Genomic DNA, 20,044 nt, shown 5'->3' on the forward strand with positions numbered 1-20,044 from the left:
TTCCAGAAGTCCTGAGTTCACTTCCCAACAACCACATGGTGGATCACAGCTGTCTGCAATGAGATCTTGTTCCCTCTTCTGGCCTGCAGGCATACATGGAGGCAGAACACTGTATACATAGTAAATAAATAAAATCTTTTTTTAAAAAATGATCAAATCTCCCATCATTACTACAGTCTACCTAGGTTTTCTCCCCTGGAGGCAAGTAATGTTTGTAATCATTCCTCAATTTTAAAAAAATGTTCTTCTTGGGTGTTTTTGTTTTTGTTTTGTTTTGTTTTTTATTTTCGAGACAAGGTTTCTCTGTGTTAATAGCTCTGGCTGTCCTAGAACTAGCTCTGTAGACCAGGCTGGCCTCAAACTCCCAGAGATCAGCCTGCCTCTGCCTTCAGAATGCTAAGATTAAAAGTGTGCCACCCCCCCCCCCCACACACACACAATAGTTAAAAAAGATTCAGTTCTAACCGGAGGAAAAAGACTATCTAGATCATTCCAGGCAGTCCCTGCACTGCAGAACTCAGATGTATGTTTAGGTTCACATTTCTCTCATCAAGCACGTGTCAGCTTGGAGCACAGAACTTATCTATACGGACTTCAAGAACGTTGAATGACATCTCCAACTGCATTGACAATTAAGTATCCTGCACAACTGAGTATTTCTCTCACACCGCACATTTGTTATGACCTTTTGTGATTTGATATTTTATTATTTAGGATGCTTAGAATTTCACTTGGTATATCCCCTGAGTGACAGTGCTAATCTTAGTTTTGAAGATGTTACATATGAGGATGACACTATGCCCCTTCAGTAATTGTTATTATCATGACCGTTAGCTTACCTGGGACCCCTACCTCATTTGAACTCAGTTGTCCAGCTGCAGAGGCAAAGGGCAGGACTAAGTCCAGGGGATGAATGAGAGGACAGATGGCAGGTCCAGACGGGCAGAGGACATTCAAGAAGGCAGTGTCAACAGGGGGGAACAAACTGAGCTGAAGCCCTCAGGTCAGTTGGGAATTGTAGGTCAGTCTTTGATGTGTACACTGGGAGGTCAGCTAACAGGTCAGGAGGGTTATTACATCACCCTCATTGTGCTAGGTATCTACCTTTTGATGGGAGTTACACCGTTTCCTTGGCCTGGTGTGTCCAATAAAAAAATTTTTTTAAAAAGTGTGTGCCACCACTGCCCAGCTTTAAAAAAAATGTTCTTTATTGATCTAATAAAGAATAGCTCTTTTCACTAACTCAGAACAGTACAGAACTTTCCACCAAAATTCATAATTCTGTATTGTGAGCAAGAGTGATGAGACGGAATGAAACTTCTCTGACGTTTGGATGGGAAAAGACACCTCCTGAGTTCCAGCCTCATACAGAGGGCTCAGCAAAAGCTGCTGCTTCTAGAGCAACACTGTTTTGTCAGGCCAGGCTAGTTAGGGGACAGTGCAGAGAGAAGATGTGGCTGAATACATGTGTCTCTGTGTACAATTTCACAGGAGTTTTAAACATAAATGTTGAGCCAGTAGGGTTGCTCAGTGATTTAAGGCATTTGTGTAAAGGCTGGGCAACTTAAGTTTAATCTCCAAACACTATGAGATGGTGGGACAGAACTAACCTCTACACATGTGTCATGGAACACATATATCTGTATGTATGTGCATACAGACAAACACACATACATAAATATCTGACATAAGAGAGATGGCAAAAGCTAACCTTGTTTTTACCTGCTTATGAAACTCAGATTCATCATTTTTAAATTAATTTTATCTTTTCTATTTCATTTGCAACTTAGGCTTTCTTGTAACTGTCTGTTTCTGGAAGTGCCTGTGAGTCCCTCTGCAGACCCCAAAGGTGACCGTGAGATAAGGCCTCAGTCTTGGCAGCAGCAGCTCTTTGTGCATCTGTGGTGTCTGGTCCCACGGACGGCAAATAGCTCCTGAGCTTGGCATTCTTTATGCATCTGTGGTACCCTGGTCCCATGGACAGCAAATAGCTCCTGAGCTTGGCACTCTTGGCACTACTATTTCAACTAAATTATCCTTCTGGTTGCATATGAAGCTCTTAAAGATGTATGATCATTGTAAGAAATGGTTTAAGTCTGAGGAATGTTTTGGGCATTTAAAATCTGGTTCTGTAGACAAAGAATTTGCCAATGCCACATGGTTCTGTATACATCATCATTAGAAGCTAAGAGCTCCACTTGCTCCTGGTCCAGCCTGTTTGATCTGCCTGCCAACAGAGGGATCCATGGCCCTCTTTTTTCTCCATCACACTGCTGACTCTTTAGCTCTCCGCTGGCATGCCTTCATTAACTGTGCTCCTTTCTCCCCCAGTAATCTATAAAACCAGCCTGCTGCATCTCCAGCCACGGCAGATGACCATTTATCTCCCAGAAGTTAGGAAGATCTCCATGGACTATATTAATCTACCTGTCTTCAACCCAAATGTTTTCAGTGAAGATGAGGATGATTTACCAGGTGTGTCACATATGTGGACTTGTCTGTTACAGTCCTTCTCTTTGTATATTATGCAAGGGGGTAGAGTGGTAAGTCATTGAGTCTGGTTGTTGGCACAGTTTGAAAAGACCCACCTCACTCTGTAAGCTTAGGAGACATGGTATATCTGAGAGGAAAACCACAGTATGTGCTTTTTGGCAGAAGGGAAACTTGCAGAGCATGGATGGTTAAGGTAGTAGTGACGTGACAATTCACAGAGCATGTCCCGTATTGTAATGTCATTCCTTGCTTTCTGCTGCTCATAATAAAACCATGACCAAAAGCAGCTTGTGGGGGAAAGGGTTTAGTTCAGCTCACAGGGAATTCAGGACAGGAACTCGAAGCTGGAACTTAAACTAGAAGTGCTGTGTAAAACCAGAACTAAACTCTGTAACATGAGGGGGGGCCTGCTGCTTGTTGTGGTTTTCTGTCCCACCCGGTACCCAACAGCCAGCAAGCCCCAAATAAAATCACATATAGGTCACATAAATTATAAGCTGATTTACCCATTAGCTGTAGCCTCTCACTGGCTAACTCTCACATCTTGATTAACCCATTTTTCTGATCTATGTTAGTCATGTGGCTCAGTACCTTTTTTCAGTAGGGCAGATCACATCCTGCTGCTTCGGTGGTCTGGACAGGAGTGGCAGGAATCAACTTCCTCCTTCCCAGAATTCTCCTGTTCTCATTACATCATTTCTACCTCCTGTCTGGTTTTCCCGCCTATACTTCCTGCCTAGCCAATCAGCATTTATTTAAAACATGAATGACAGAATACAGACAATTCTCCCGCACCAAAACTCTGTCTCAGTGGTCTTGCCTAGCCTCCACCCTTTTTATACCTGCTTAAAGAGCTTCTCTAGAGGCCTGCAGTGCACACAGGTTCCAGCTCCTGAAACCTGCCCTATCTCCAGGACTCGGAGCCTTTGCGTTTGAGCACCCTTTCCACCGTGCAATTTATCTCTAACTCACAGAGGCCTGGCTTGAGTTAGAGATAAACTGTGGGCTTTGCAATTTGGTTACTGTAGTGGGGGATTCTTAAAAGGTTCTGTTTTGTTTATAGATCAGAATGTTTTCCACTGGCTGCTAGAGACTTGTCTCTAACTGTTCTCAGTTGTTTAAGGGCACTTGAGAAACAATCTCCCGCCCCCCCCTCCCCCCTTTTAAGTATAAGCCACTTGTAATTTTGTAGAAACAAAATCTTCCAGCATCAGTACCCACCCTTTGGTGATTGAACTTTGGGCACGTAGGCTTGACACCTGCCCTGCTATTTCAGAATCTCCAGTTTAGATGCAGCATATGCTTTCCTTGGACAACCTCTCTGTTCTCCCAAATTCAGTAAGCAACTTTTTTCTGCATTCAGTTGCTGCGGTGGCTGCCCTTGCTATGTGTAGTCCTCAGTTGAGAGGATGGAGAGGGAAATAGCTGAAGTCATTGCTCCTTGGAGACCAAAGGAGATCTCAGAGAGATCAGCAAAGGAATGATAGGAAGCTTGAGGTGGGACTCGGATTCCTGCAACCAGAGGATAAGCCCCAAGGCCAGGCCTAACCTTTGAAATTTTGGTGGCTGTAGGCTCCTGTTTGTGTGCAAAGTCAGCCAGCCTATACAGTGAGCCTGTTAGATAGTTTGCTGCTCAATTATTTGTTGCTCTGCAGCATTAACACCAGGTTCCAGCCTCTGGGCCTGTGACAGTGTACTCTGAGGAAGAGGCACAGCCAAGTCCCTGAGCTGAGAGGAGCAAAGCTGGAGTTGGTCCCACTGCCAACAAGGGCACAGACTGTGGTTCTGAGCACCTGCCCACAGTCACTGTTGACTTCATGATATATGAAGTGACCACTATATAGTGAATGAAGTGGCCACATGTTTGTATGTGGTTGGCTGTATCTTAAATCCTATTTGAAATGCTAAAAAGCAGTAAAGAGGAAAAGGTCATTCAGTGAATACACATATTTCTAGGGAATTCTTTTCTTTGATTTTTCCACTTATATATAGGCATTTTATGAGTATAACCATTAAAGAGTTCTTTATGTACGATGGTAGTATTCAGGCACATGGTACCAATTTCAGAATGTTCAGACATGTTCATTGAGATGTTCTGACAATGCCTCAGCCCACACTGAGCAGGCAGGCTATGTTGCAGACTCCCTGGTTGGCGATGTGTCCTTCCAGAAATGTTAGTGAAGCTTTGTGAATAGCCTTGTTGTCTCCCAGCAAGGGCATCTCAATCTTAATAGTTGGATTTTGCTTGCAAAAGATCAGATAAGTCCAGGCATGCTTCTTATTCTGACCCAGTTCTACAGCATTGTTTTGCAACCAATTCTTTTTTCTGATTTTCTTCCAGTTACTGGATCATCGGGTGTCCCTGAAAACAACCCACCTTGTACTGTGAACATCCCTATTGCACCAATCCACAGCTCTGCTCAAGCTCTGTCCCCCACACAGAGCATAGGGCTGGTACAATCCCTGCTGGCCAATCAAAATGTGCAGCTGGATGTCTTGACCAATCAGACAACAGCTGTAGGGGCAGTAGAGCATGCAGGTGATGCTACAACCCAATACCCAGTTTCCAGTCGGTACCCCAATCCTGGACAGGTGATTTTTGGAGGTGTAGAAATGGGCCGCATTATTCAGAACCCTCCTCAATTGCCTTTGCCGCCACCTCCACCACCGCCACCACCGCAGGGGCCTCTGCAGCTGTCTGTGGTGGACCATGGAGATCGAGACCATGAGCACCTGCAGAAGTCAGCCAAGTCCCTGCGACCAGTGCTTCAGCTGGCAGCCGAGGGGGATGCAGTGGTTTTCAGTGCCCCTCAGGAGGTCCAGGTGGCAAAGATGAATCCCCCACCCCCATACCCAGGAACGATCCCTGCTGCCCCCACCACAGCAGCACCCCCACCTCCTCTGCCACCACCACAGCCCCCAGTGGATGTGTGTCTGAAGAAAGGTGACTTCTCCCTCTGCTCTCCGGCAGCACACTACCAGCCTCCCCTAGGCTATGAGAGGATCACCACCTTTGACAGCAGCGGCAATGTGGAAGAGGTATGCCGGCCTCGCACTCGGATGCTCTGTTCCCAGAACACCTACACTCTTCCTGGCCCAGGTAGTTCTGCCACCTTGAGACTCACAGCCACTGAGAAGAAGGTTCTCCAACCCTGCACCAGTGCCACTCTGAACCGCCTGACTGTCCCTCGATACTCCATCCCCACAGGGGATCCACCTCCATATCCTGAAATTGCTAGTCAACTGGCTCAGGGACGGAGTGCCACCCAGAGACTGGACAGTAGTCTCATCCATGCCACCTTGCGAAGGAACAACCGTGAGGTTGCGCTTAAGATGACCCAGCTGGCTGACAGCTCCCGTGCCCCACTGCAGCCCCTGGTCAAGCCTAAAGGTGGCCCTAGTGGGGCAGTGGCACAGCTCCCAGCAAGGCCTCCACCTGCCCTGTATACATGCAGCCAGTGCAGTGGAGCTGGGTCCAGCTCACAGCCAGGTGCAGCCCTGGCCCATGCTATCAGCACCTCCCCACTAGCCTCCCAGTCCTCCTACAACCTTCTGAGCCCTCCGGACACCTCCCGTGATCGTACTGACTATGTCAACTCAGCCTTCACAGAGGACGAGGCCCTGTCCCAGCACTGTCAGCTGGAGAAGCCTCTGAGGCATCCCCCACTTCCTGAAGCTACTGTCACAGTGAAGCGGCCTCCCCCTTACCAGTGGGACCCTGTGCTGGGTGAGGACGTTTGGGTTCCTCAAGAAAGGACAGCACAACCTGCAGTGCCCAACCCTTTAAAACTGTCCCCCCTGATGCTAGGGCAAGGCCAGCACCTGGATGTAGCTCGAGTGCCCTTTGTGTCTCCCAAGTCTCCGTCGAGCCCTACTGCCACCTTCCAGACAGGCTATGGCATGGGAGTGCCATATCCAGGCAGCTATAACAACCCCTCTTTGCCTGGAGTACAAGCTCCGTGCTCCCCTAAAGATGCCCTGTCCCCAGCACAGTTTGCACAACAGGAGTCTGCTGTTGTACTTCAGCCAGCGTACCCACCCAGTCTTTCCTATTGCACCTTGCCCCCCACATACCCAGGAAGCAGCACATGCTCCAGTTTACAGCTGCCACCTATCGCCTTGCACCCTTGGAGTTCCTATAGCACCTGCCCGCCCATGCAAAATCCCCAGGGCACTCTCCCATCCAAGCCCCATTTAGTGGTGGAGAAGCCTCTTGTGTCCCCACCACCTGCAGAGCTCCAAAGCCACATGGGCACAGAGGTGATGGTGGAGACTGTGGACAATTTCCAAGAAGTCCTCTCTCTGACAGAAAGCCCTGTCCCCCAGAGAACAGAAAAATTTGGAAAGAAGAACCGGAAGCGCCTGGATAGCCGAGCAGAGGAAGGAAATGTTCAGGCCATCACTGAGGGCAAAGTTAAAAAGGATGCAAGGGCTTTGAGTGACTTTAATTCTCTCATCTCCAGCCCTCGCCTGGGGAGAGAGAAGAAGAAGGTGAAAAGTCAGAAAGACCAACTGAAATCCAAAAAGTTGAACAAGACAAACGAATTCCAGGACAGCTCAGAGAGTGAGCCTGAGCTGTTCATCAGCGGAGATGAGCTGATGAACCAAAGCCAGGGCAGCAAGAAGGGGTGGAAGAGCAAGAGGAGCCTGCGCACAGCCAGTGAGCTGGAGGAATTCAAGTGCCGCAAAGCCAGTGAGAAGGAAGACGGGCGGCTGGGCAGTCAAGGCTTCGTGTATGTAATGGCCAACAAACAGCCTCTGTGGAATGAAGCCACACAGGTGTACCAGCTGGATTTTGGAGGAAGGGTGACCCAGGAATCTGCCAAGAACTTCCAGATCGAGCTGGAGGGGCGGCAGGTAAGGAGACTAGCCACTGAACAAATGAGCCAGTGCTGTGGACTGGAGGAACAAGCCCTTAAAAAGCCAGCCAGGCAGGAAGGAAGGAGGAAATTGTCTCATGAATCTCAGGTGTAGCTAGTTGGTTCAGGTTCTAATTCTCAGAGAACCTTCTGATGTACTTTAATAAGTGATGCATATACCATTGGTCAGATGATTGCATGAGATAGAAAGAAAACCACGGGACCACCCATCCCCTCACCACCGGCTCTTCATTCAGTTGCAGGTGTCTTCTAGAGTTTGGTATTTTATATTTTAAAAGAGCATATACTTTTATTTATTAATATTTCTATTTTAGCCATCATATTTTGCTTTCCTCCTGTGTAACTCTTTAGTAGTTTGTGCTATCTGCTTCCCACGGGAGCTGTCGAACCTGCTTTTTCATTTTGTGGCTTTGCTTCCCCAAGAAAATGCAGTTTGGATAGAAACAATATATGCAATACCCCTTCCTTTCTAGCTGTTCATTACCAGCTGCAGAGGAATATTATCCATCTCCCCTACCTTGTATGTACACATGAGAACTGTCCCCACTTTCCAATTTAAGCAGTAGGCATTGGTGACTGCATTATGTCAGTAAGTGATTCATGACTGAGCCTTGTATGAGTTTTTCCTAAAGGTTTTAATTGCCTAGTTATTGTTTGCTTATTTCTGTTTATTGCTAACTCATCTTCCATGTTTCTAATAGAAGGCAAGTCTCCTCTTAGTACAGATCAGGACCATAGAAGACAAATCGTATTTCCTAACACGGATGGCCTCTGTAACCCTACCACCTCATTTCGCCTCTTGACCATCCTGAGAAGTCCATCCATTTTAAAATTTCATTTTTACTTAATTAACTTACCAAATATTTTTACTGTATGCTGTGTCCCTGGAAGTTTCTAAGCCAAGAATTCGCAGACTGCCCCATGGATCTGCTTAACTCCTTTCCTGTGTTTGTAAATAAAGTTTTACTGAAACACAGTTCTTACTTCTTAGTTTGCAACTACCTTTATTTAACACAAGCAAAGTTGAGTGATTCTACAGAGTACATTAATACAGGCCTAAAGTGTTTATCAGCACTTCACAGAAAGCTTGCCAATGTTTATTCGGAGTGAAATTAAGAGTATGGAGAGACATGGAAGTAACTGTTGTCATGTGTCTTTCAAAAAAAGGAGAGAGACCACAGGACATGGTGTGTGCCTGTGCTGTGATGCAGTAGTCTCACACAAGCTGAGCAGGGCAAGGAGGAGCATGGTGGAAAGGAAGTTGTGGTGATTTAGAAAAGTGGCCAGGGAAGCCTTCCCTGAGATGGAAAACTTGGACAAAGCACATCTCTGGTCTTTCCGAATGTGAAGCCTCCTTTTGTCTGCCATGGAGAGCCCACTTTATCTGACCTGTAGCCCTTACGTCATCACCACCCCCCTCTGTCCCCTGTCCTATAAATCTGTAGTTAGATCTAGAAGCCCCTCAGATTCAGTTATGTGGGTTTCTAGAACTCTCATGAACGATGCTCTCTGCTCCCCTCGGAGTTGGTACATCTGACTGTTTGCTCACTTTCTCTTCCTTTCTTGTGTTTGCTCTCATTTCTTCCCTAGGTGATGCAGTTTGGACGGATTGACGGTAATGCATACATCCTAGACTTCCAGTACCCCTTCTCAGCTGTGCAGGCTTTTGCTGTTGCCCTGGCCAATGTGACTCAGCGCCTAAAATGAAGAGACAGATGCAGAGGGAGACATGCCAGGAGCCTTTGGAGGAAGATGTGCTGCTACTACCAAGGACCGGAGACAGCAACAGTAGAAGAAGCCAGCAGGCAGGAGGGTGCTGTTGTTTAGACGTGGTCAATTGTCCATTTATCCTTTATTGCCCCTCCTTTTGATAGAGTAGTATTTGGAAGCCAAGAACTTGAGGGATCTTGTGTTCTGGAAGGCAGTGTAGCTTGTCTATAGAATGTTTCACTGATTTACTGTTCAGTAACTAGGACAAAGACCTTTGGAAAGAAGACAGATTGCTTTGAGCCTGCTCTTCTTTTAGGCATAGGGAGTGTGTGTAAGTGTTCATTCTTCATGTTACTGTTATCACTAGTGCAAAAAAATTTTTGTTTTTTTCCCAACATAACCAAAACTCTGGAATATTCAGCTTCTCTTTTGAGGGAGGACAAAACTTACTTCACACATATGTGCTGCTTACTAGAAGGTACCTACACGAATGAAGGACACATATGCAAATGACTTGTGCTCTGCTGATGTAAACCAAGGTAAACGGCTGCTGTCGCTAGTGTGAGTGTGATTTGGTAGCCAGTCTATGAGGCGACAGGCCTACAGCACTGCAGATACCTGGGTGAGCTTGTGTAAGGACTGTTCTCTCCCAAGGATGCTGGTGGAAACCCCACTAGTTTCTTTAAAGTCAGAATCCCATCTGACTTTGGGAGAAGGTAAGAGACCTTAGGTGAGGCAGAGCTGGGCTTGTATTCACATTCACCAGACTGGTCCATCACCAGATACCTCCACTTGCCAAGAAACAGCCTTTGTTCTCCCTTACTCCTTTGTTTTAATCTGGAATAGTTTACTGTAAACATGTTTCTCTTTAGATCTCATTGCTCTGTCTTTTCAAAAGTATGAATGGGACTTGATTTGAAACTACACCATTCCTTCCCTTGGCCACATTAAAGTTCAGCTGATTTGAATGCTTTTTTTTCTATTATAAGTGTGATCAAAAATCTTTGTGCATTTCCCAGGATATTAAAAGATAAGGATGTGGTCACATGTTTGTGGGAAGCTCCACAGTATTCTCTGAGGGGAAAAAAGAACTGTCTTTGGGTGTAAAAGACAAACCACTGGGAAAACCTTGGTAAGACTCTCAGACTTAGGTAGTTGACTGTCTATATGCCATTCCTTCTGCCTGTGGTATCTTTGCCCAGTTTCTTCTTGTGGGAATGCACCTTGGGCAAATACCCAGACTTTATTGTGAGAACCAGTTTGTGCTGTAGCTTTTACCTGTGATGTTCATTCCCAGAGCACAAGAACTGCCCGCTGGCCTTGACTCCTAAGTGTGAGTTTTATTTGAAAACTGACAAGTGGAAGATGCTACAGGAAACTTTTCACTTAAACATTGTTTTGTGTTTATTTTTTTTCTTGTGTTTGGTTTAAGAATTAGAAAAGAAACTGTTTGATTTCTTTATCTGAGCAAAATTAAATTACTCATCATTCTTTCAAAATTCCAAAGAAATACTAACAAGGACATCTCTCAGCTGATACTGGAGTTTTCTGTTTTATAATTTAAAATACGGGAGCTGATTCTTAGGTGGGTCAGTTGTCCCAGGAAGTGTTGAATAGTGTATTGGGAATGACTGTGTTGGTTTACGTCAGTCTTTGTAGCTTGATAAGGTGTTCCCGTGCTATCATTAGTGTGCAATATGGTTGTAGCCTCTCAGTTCATGGAATAATTTAAATGCAATTCCTTTGTTTTGTTGTCTAAGAGATAGTTATTTATCTTGCTCTTTATAATATTCTTGGGAACTATTTTGTTACTATGTATTGGTGATTTATGCCCATTATTATTTATTTAGAAAAATAGTACCTTTGTAATGACTTACTTGGTGGCAATATATTTTGCTGCAAAAAATAAAGAGAATGTGACAGAAGATGGTTTTTGCTGGATAATTTGTAACTTTCTTGAAAATTGGAAAAAAAAATCCTGTTAATCCCTTAAAAAGTAAATTCACTCCATCAGTATTGATTATATGCAAAATAGGCTATTTCTTTGAGATAGCATACCCTAAGGTAGTATTTCTCCTTATTTTGAAAATTTTAGTTAGCAATAAAAAGTGATAGGACACAAGGAAGGGTGAGACCTCTTAAATAAGAGTAGCAAAAGAGGGACCTTAATCAATAATCTTCAATTTTGTTTTTAGTTCAAGCTGGCTTTTTGCAAAAACTGTAAAAGTTATACTTTATAAATTTGCTAAATAAGATTGAGTATGGAGGAAATCATCTCTAAAAGATATTTTCCATCCATGGAGATGCCTGCTTCCTGTCTTGAATAATGCTTGACCTGTGAGCTGCAGAATAGAACCGGGATCTCCTGCCACCCACTAGACTCCTTTCCCAGGCTAAGGAGGAGTGATCTCGGGCACCACATGTGCAGTAGGCTGCTGGCAGCGGCAGTCATGACACAGTGTCACTTAAGATAATGGCTTCTTTTAAAAATTGTTTCATACAGTCAACATCATTTGATTAAATTCTCCTCAAACTAAAACTTTAAGTAACAGAATTCTAGGCACTTCATGGTTACTAATAGAAATTTGTGAACATCACAGTGTTTCATTGGCTCCCTAAAATAAAAAACAGTCAACTACGTAGAGACTTATAAAAAAAACAGTATATTAATAAACAAAATGGGTGTTAGGTTTGTCTGGTTCTGACCACATCAAAACAGAGGTCATTGTACAGGTACCCATTTGAATCTATATTCTGAGAAAAAGTGGACCTATAAAGCTAGAACTACTCAGAGTTCTAATGGACACAGAAAGCAAAAGCTTTTGCAAGTTGGTACTTTTCATCCACAGCCCTGCTCCTTTATGTAATGTCTGTTCTGTAATCCAAGGTCAGGGGGCCAAGGTCGAGTTGTTCTGTCACAGGGGTGGAGAGTGAATTTGGCTGGAGGTGTCTGACCTCCTTTTGTCCATCTCTTAATTAAAGGGGATGGGGATATGCAAACTTGAAAACTCTTTTTCTCTGGTAGCCTAATTCGGCAGCTCATCTTCCCCTTCATGAGATTGAAAATGTTTCAAAACATGGCCTTTTTGTAGAAAAAAAAAGTTCTTTTTTGATTCAGAGCTGTCTACTTGAACAGAAACCAGCATATCTTTGAAAGTTCACCCCTAAAATGTGTTTGGAATCATGTTTAGTCTACTAAAATTATAGAAGCACCAAATCCAAGTACAGTGGAAGTCCCTTCGAGTCCCTATGAGTGTGCTCTCTTCAGTGGGCACATGTGTCTCAAATTGAGAGCGGTTCAGAGTGTCATTCATGGCTTGCTTCTTGTAGAGCATTCATGTGGAAGAGTCTTTTTTCTCATTCAGAAGGCTTTCTGAGAAAGGCACCTGTGGGGAGGAAACTCCTACTGTCCCTGTGTGGGCTGTGGATGGGTTGACAACGTTAGCTGGGTTCCAGCTGTCATTTGAGTTTCTGGGACTTCATGGTAGCATACAGTTGAGAACTCTACACCACTGTATCTTTCTCCTTATCTCTGGCTGATAAACTCTGCAGGATAGGGGCTTGTTTTGTTTCCATTTTTTTCGGCTTTGTGCAGTTTTCTTGTGACTTTAACTGAATCTATATTTTCTGTTTACAAGTTAATTTTAAGGGGAAGGGTAGGGTTTTAAGGTCTTGTTTATTGTAGATAATTTTCTTCTCGTGTTGTGGGAGAGCATGGGTTATAATTTGAGTGAAAAGGCACTGTATTATTTACCAAAGGTGTATTGTTTGCATTTGTTTATAAATGCATTACTTTAGTACTGTAAATTTGGGCATAATTTCCAAGTTTACTACTATTGCTACTGCTGGCATCTACCTTTCTCCCTCTCTCATCTTTTTATTCCCATAAATGTGCATTGTGGGGTGCATAGGCCACAGACCAAACGAGACCACCAGCATGTTCTGTCCACACTTTGGGAACAGCGTGCACTGTTTTGTACACATCAGCCCCTCTCCCCACCGTGTTGGTTTTCAATTTTTCTTTAATTCAGCATCTTGCTTTGTTTAACTTTCCAGACAAGATCTGTTGAGAGTCGCCATTGCTTCTCAATGATCTCTTCCTTATTTGCCTGTCTTTGTATGTACTTTGTATACTCGATTGTGCAGGAAGTATTTTAGATGGGATAAATGGTTTGCATTCAAAATGATGTAGTTTGTCAAGATTATTTTGCCTTTACTATTGAGATGGGTTACTCTCAGTTTTTTTTTTCTGGATGATTTGAAATTGTAAGATTTGTCCAGCTATTGCTTAATAAAATTTTGCAGATTAAAAAAATATTAGATGTGTGTCAAGTTTGAATTATGGGTCATTTGAGAAAAAACTACATCCTTCCACTGGCATGACCTTCTGAACCCCCCCACCAGTTGCTTCAAGGGTCCCCTGGGAAATGCCAACATGACAGGGACACTGAAATGTCCCTGTCATTCCATTGCTGAGTTTGAGAGGTCAGATCATGTTGTCTACTTGGTGAATTGCTTTGACTTTTTATTTTTTCTTCCTTCTGGAAAATATTCCAGTTAAGAATGCCTTTATAGTCTTGAATGATACTGAGTTTACCTGATTGTGTAACATGATTTGTGTAACATGATTTGTGCTGCTCATTAATTTTTTAGAATAGATATTTAGTTATATCATGGGGGAAACTTAACTAAACCCAGTTTTAAGCCATTTTGCTAAAACACACCAGTGTAACTGTTGACTTATGGTACTAATGAGTGCTTTCAGGCCTCCTTTCTCTTACTGGGAGTATATGTACAAACCCTTTACAGTGTCTGTCTACAAAACAACTGTTGTGCTCACTCAGACTTAAAGAGCTAGAAGAACACAAACCTGCACCAACTCCAGTACAACCTAATTATGAATTGTTCTAAAATTATTATGGGATTGATTATAAACCTGTGCTTTATATATCCAAAAGATGACCAAATGCCTTATACAAAAGCAAGTCTGTCTCATTTTGTTATGAGTGTACATGATCACTGGAGAATTCGTTCATGACATCTTCACTTAACAGCCAGCCCAAATCTGGTCTGTCTCCTCTCACCCACCAATATTCCCAATACCTAGTTCCTATCTGGGCCTACTGGAAGGAGCTATGTCCGGGATTTCTAGTACCACCAAACTACTTAGCATCTTTGGGACAATTCAGCCAAGTCAGGGTTTCCAAGAATGATTTCTTATTTTTAAAGATTTCTCTATCTTCATATGTAAGAGTATTTTTGCCTGCATGTATGTACATACACAGCGTGGGTACCTGCTGCCTATAGAGGTCAGAAGCACTTGTTTGAGCCCCTAGAACCAGAGATTATGGACAGCTGTGACCCACCATGTGAGTGCTAGAAATCAAACCTGTTTACTCTGCAAGAGCAAAACTGCCCTCAACCACTGAGCCAACTATCTCTCCTGTGTGATTTATTTTTAATATCCTGGAAAGAGAACTTAGAAAATCTCCATCTGTAAATTCAGTTTAGAAAGGTTATGTTCTGTTTGTTAGTTACAGTTATCTTTCCCCAGAAAAATAAGGGATAAGTTTCCATCTTCTAGCCCCAAACATTCAGTATGAGGAGGAATGCCTGCCTCAAGGAGACTGCGGTGCAGTTTCCCAAGGATGTGAGGCACTGACCAGAGCACGACACCCTAACTCCACTGGGAAGAAGATGCCATCCACCTCCCTCTTTATAAATAAGGACAAAACTGGACCATTGAAGAGGTTAAAATGATTGCTAAATTCCACAAATAAAAGCCAGTCCTGAAACAGAATCCAGAGTTTCTGGGCCACGTTAGTGAGAAGACCTCAATTATTTCTACATTCTCACTCTCTTCGTTTTGTTTGAGACAAAGTCTCCATCTATCCCCAGCAGCCCTAGAACTAGCTCTGTAGACCAGGCTGGCCTCACTCATAAAGATCCACTTGCCTCTGCCTCCCAAGTGCTGGTCTTAAATCATATGCCGTGCCAGGCTCCCAGCTTCCCGCTCCTGTTTCGTACTCAGTCACCTGTGAGGAATACCAGGCGAGCGTCCCCGTTCTGGAGTGTTCTCGTGTCAGTACTTTCTGAACTCTGAACACTTCTCTCACAGGCTGGATTGTTCAGCCAGGTCTCACAAGGGCACAGATGGATGTCCATTTGTTTCTCTGCAGCTCTTAGAAACATTTATGCCGTCTGCTGAAAATACGAAGCTATCCATATGCCAAGTAGCCTCACTCCTGGGGTCTTTTTAAGTTTCTGCCAAACCTATGGCTTCAAATAAAGGAGGTCACTCCACTGGAGCAAAACCCAGCAAGAGCCCAGTGTCGGGTGCAGACAGTGCTGCACGGGCCCTTGGTTTTCTTCTCTGGGTTTCCTGCTCTCCACTTCTCTCCAAGGGGAAGTGTGCTCCTGCGCCGTAGAGGATGTAAGAGCCAGCTCTCAGTTCTCTTGAGTTGGAACCTTCAGTAAAGCACCAATACTTTGAAGCTGGAGACGAGGTAAGAGAGCTCTTGGGAAATTACAGAACCATAAAAGCGAAATGGCTGGATTAGTGAGGAATAAGTCTGAAGGATTTATTCAACTCCCGCTTTTATCTCTTCGTCATGAGCAATGTGAACCTCCTCCCAGCTCAGCATTTTAGAAACTCAGGAATCCCATTTGCTCCTTTTAGTCCATGCCCCTCTGCATGTTCTTCCTCACCTAGAGCCTCTGCAGTCATTTATCACACATAGAGCTAGGACTCCCTTGCTGCATTCCACAACACCCTCAAAAGATGGAGTATGCTAGATAGAAATGGGCTGGATGCGTTAGCACTCCTCAGCCACTGATCCAGTGCTTCCCTACCCTCCAGGGCCCTCAGTGCTGCTCCTGACTTTCATCCAGAACAGAAAGACTGGGTCATCCTGATGCCATTCCATTCTTGGAGGGGAGCTGAGGCTGGCATAGCTCTCTCAGTCCTTTCCCGGACTCATGTAAGTCCTAGGTGATTGGTCCTCTGATATGAAGCCTGTCAAGATCTTCTGTGAACCTACCCAAGATCTTGCACTTTGGTTCAGCAGTAGGTAAATTCCCTTTCCCAGGCCACTGAAAGCTGAAGCTGACCAGTGTTCTGGTTGGCTCTGTTTTGCTTTGTCTTGTCTGTTTCTCTCTCCTCCAAGTGAAAAAGGCAAACACCAGAGTACAACACGGCTGTAGCTCCTGTAGGAGGGTGGTTCTGAAGGAATGTGTTTCTGCGCACCATCGGGATCCTGACTTCTGATTCCTGCCTTTCTCAAGTCTGCTACGGACTGGAGGAGGAGTATGGTTCCTCACCAGTGGTAGATGTCCCAGCTCTTTTGTTGTAAAACCATTCCTCTGGTCCTCGCTCATCCATTAGAACAGCCGGTCCCTGCCTGGGCTTCATCTCCAGCAGTTATAGGAAAAGAATCTGCAAGCCCAAGCGGTGTCTTTGGTGACCGCAGATCATGCCATGTAGGCCGGAAAGGGAGGTTGCCCTAAAAACTACCTGTCATATAGTTTATTGAACTCTTAGACCCTGAAAGTTGGTCTTGGCTTCCTCCTGCCCATCAGTTCGCAAAGGCTGTACCTAGAGATGGGAGTCTCCCCTTGCTTACAGAGCTTCCTCTCATGAGACAAGTATGAGCATTCATTTGGTTCTACACACACCTCCTAGCAGGTGCTAAGCTGCAAAGCTAACTTTAGCTCCAGGGAAGCTGTGGGTGCTGAAGGGGACTCCGCACAGTGAGGGCTCCTTCCAGACCTTGGATTAGTCACAAACCACACCCAAACAACCTGTTTTCACAGGTTTATTCTTCCCCTTTTAATAAAGGGGGAAGTAAAGCTAAAGTGGCTGCTTTCTAACTGGGATAGAAAAATAGCATCAAATGACTTTGCGGTGTCAGCATAAGAAGAGAAAAAGGGGAGGTCTGTGTTAGAATGGCTTAGGATGAGGTTGTAAAGGAGATAGAGGATGGGGGAAGGGAACAAGGCAAAAGGGCAGGGATGTTTGTCCCAGACAAAGGACTACGTCTGTGGGTAGAGAGGAGATAGAAGTGGCACATAGGTAAATGACAGCTGATGAAGGTAAAGGGGGAAACCCATGTTAGGATGAGGTGTTTAGTTTTAATTGGGCATGTTAATTAGGTGAGCTAAAGGGGGCCTCTGATCGCTGGACCTTGGTAGTCAGTCTCAGGAGGAGAAAGTGACCAAATAAGGAAATAGACCTTGGGGGCTAGCTTTAGGAATATAATCTAAGGCCTGCCAGAGCCACAGGCTAGAGTGGACTGGTGTCCCTTCAGCACCAAGAGTCTTTGTTAGAGAACAGAGCCTCAGTTCCCCACATACAGCGCCCAGGAAGAACTGATGGGTCAGACTAAACCAATGGGCTTCTTAAGTCACATAGACCTGGTCAGTTCCTGGTGAGGAGTCCTGCCTGCCTGTCTGCCATCGCAGGGACAGCCCAGCTCCTCTGTGTCGTTGGTCTCTGCAGCAGCTTGGCCAGCACAGCTGACAGTGATGGCAGAGGTACCGAGGCAGGCATTCTGCGGCTGGCAGCCTTGGCCTTAGCAGTGCTTACCCAGCCTGCCTCATTTCTTAGGTGTTTTCATAGCGCTGGGAAATTCGAGTTTGCTGAAACATGCTAACACTAGACAAATAGAAGAAAAGGCATCCAGAGTTCCTAATGTGCCCTGCGGCCAAAAGACAGGGAAAGTGGGTGTTACAGTGGTAACCAGTAACCCATAGACCAGTTCCTGGCAAGGCTGAGTCAGGGATCACTTGAGCCCAGGAATTTAAGCCAGCCTGGATTGCATAGTGATATGAAGTCTTTAAATAAAAAAGGGGGTGCTGAAAAGTGATTTGGTAATCAAAAATACTGTTCTCGCAGAGGACCTGGGTTTGGTTTCCAGTGCCCACATGGCAGCTCACATGGAGTCTCTAACTACAGTTCCAGGGGATCTGGTACCTTCTCTGGCCTCTGGTCACTAAACACCATGCGGTGCACAAACATTGTATGCAGGTGAATTATCCATACACATAAAAGGAAAACAAATCAGCTTTCAAACAAACAAAAAACAGGACATGGTAGAACATACCTGGAATGTAAGGCAGAGATGGGAAGGCCCCAAGTCTAAAGTTAGCCTGGGCTGTACAGTGGATTCGGGGCAGCCTGGAAGAGAGTGAGTGTTTATATTGAAAACAACAGAGCAAAGGTAGAGGGGAAACGGCCCAGCCATGTGGTGAGGCTTAAATAGTGGGGAGAGGAATGGGGACACAGGTCATCTTAAAAGGGGATTAAATTATTTTTTTAAAAAAAATAAATGGGTTCAGCCCAGTGCTCCCCTGTGGGTCTCTGCCTCTGTTTCCATCAGTTGCTGGATGAAGGTTCTATGGTGAAATTTAAGATAGTAGTCAATCTGACTAGAGGACAAGGCTAGTTCGGGCCCTCTCCTCTATTGCTTGGTGTCTTAGCTGGGGTTATTCTTGGGAACTCCTGGGAACTTCTGTAGTGCCAGGTTTCTTGTTAGCCCCATAATGACTCCCTTAAATCAAAATATCTCTTCCCTTGCTCTCATCTCTGACCTTCCTCCAAATCAACTATTCCATTCCCTCAAGTTCTCCCCCTTTCTTCTTCTCCTCCTCCCCTTCTGCAATCCCTTCTCCCCCCACTCCCATGCTCCCAATTTTATCAGGGGATCTTGTCTATTTCCCCTTCTAAGGGAGATGTATACATTTTTTCTTAGGGTTGTCCTGTTACTTAGCTTCTCTAGGGTCATGGACTATAGGCTCGTTATCTTTTGCTTTATATCTAGTATCCACTCATGAGTGAGTACATACCATGTTCATCTTTCTGGGTCTGGATTTCCTCACTCAGGATGGTTGAAGAGTAGGAGGAGTGAGAATATGAGCTAAGAGGTCAAGATCATTGTGGGAACACCCACTGAAACAGTTTACTTGAGCTAATGGGAACTCACCAACTCCAGCCAGATAGGGAAGAAGCCAGCATAGGACCAAACTAGATCCTCTCAATGTTGGAACCCATTCTCTTTAGATGGATACCTTGCTCTGCCTAGCTATAGTAGGGAGGGCCTTGGACCTTCTTCAAAGCAATGTGCCTTACCCTCTCTGAGGAATGGATGGGGGATGGGGGAGTGAGAAGGTGGAGGGAAGGAGTGGGAACTGGGATTGGTATATAAAATGAAAAAAAGATAGTTTTCTTTTTTAAAAAAATTCAAAAAAATGAATGGGCTCAAAACCAGAGAAGGTTGGTACAGTGTAGTGATATTTCATTTGTATTTTAATAAATAAAACTTGTCTGGAGACCAGAGAGTAAAACAGCCCCACTGGTCAGCCTTACAGACCAGGCAGTGGTAACAGACACCTTTAATCCCAGTAGCCACAGAAACCGGGCAGTAGTGTTGTATGCCCTTAATCCCAGAACTAGAGAGGATTATAAAACAGGAGACAGCTCTCAGTCTCATTCTCATTCTGAGATTCCTGGAGGCAGCATTGCCATTTCTGACTGAGGTAGAGGTAAGAGCCAGTGGCTGGCTGTTTTCCTTTTCTGACCTTCAGGTTGAACCCCAATTTCTGTCTCTGAGTTTTTATTAATTGTGCTTCAGTACAGAGTTCCCTGGACTGTATGTGAATTGTTTGGTTTTTCCATTTCTTCTCCAGTAGCAAATTCTTCCTGGCTAACATTTCATAACATTACATTCCGTCCAGAAATGATAGAAAATTTTGAGAGGAAGCCTCTCCTTTGGAAGGGGTGGGGAATAGGATCGAAGGTGATGAGTGCGCCCTTGTCAACTTGACTAATGTAACGGCGTAAATGAATGCAAACAGATTGTAAAATATATACACAGCTTCTATGGGGAAATTAGACTTACAGTACCACGGTTCCTGCGGAGAACAGGAAGCAGAAGGGGCGGCTGCTCGCACGCCTGGCAGATTTG

The 20,044-nt window shown here is 44.7% G+C and overlaps 1 protein-coding gene across 1 annotated transcript in view; it reads left to right on the forward strand.

Moving 5' to 3' along the window:
* Positions 1–13,400, forward strand: part of Tulp4 (TUB like protein 4) — a 164,358-nt gene extending 150,958 nt beyond the window's left edge. Inside the window, exons 13-15 of the mRNA XM_075950539.1 lie at positions 2,332–2,475; positions 4,835–7,350; positions 8,964–13,400. Coding sequence (XP_075806654.1) covers positions 2,332–2,475; positions 4,835–7,350; positions 8,964–9,080 — 2,777 coding nt within the window. The 3' untranslated portion in view covers positions 9,081–13,400. The remainder of the gene's footprint in view (positions 1–2,331; positions 2,476–4,834; positions 7,351–8,963) is intronic.
* Positions 13,401–20,044: the final 6,644 nt, after the last annotated feature.

Source organism: Microtus pennsylvanicus, chromosome 1 (genome assembly GCF_037038515.1).
Source record: "Microtus pennsylvanicus isolate mMicPen1 chromosome 1, mMicPen1.hap1, whole genome shotgun sequence".
Lineage (NCBI taxonomy): Eukaryota > Metazoa > Chordata > Mammalia > Rodentia > Cricetidae > Microtus > Microtus pennsylvanicus.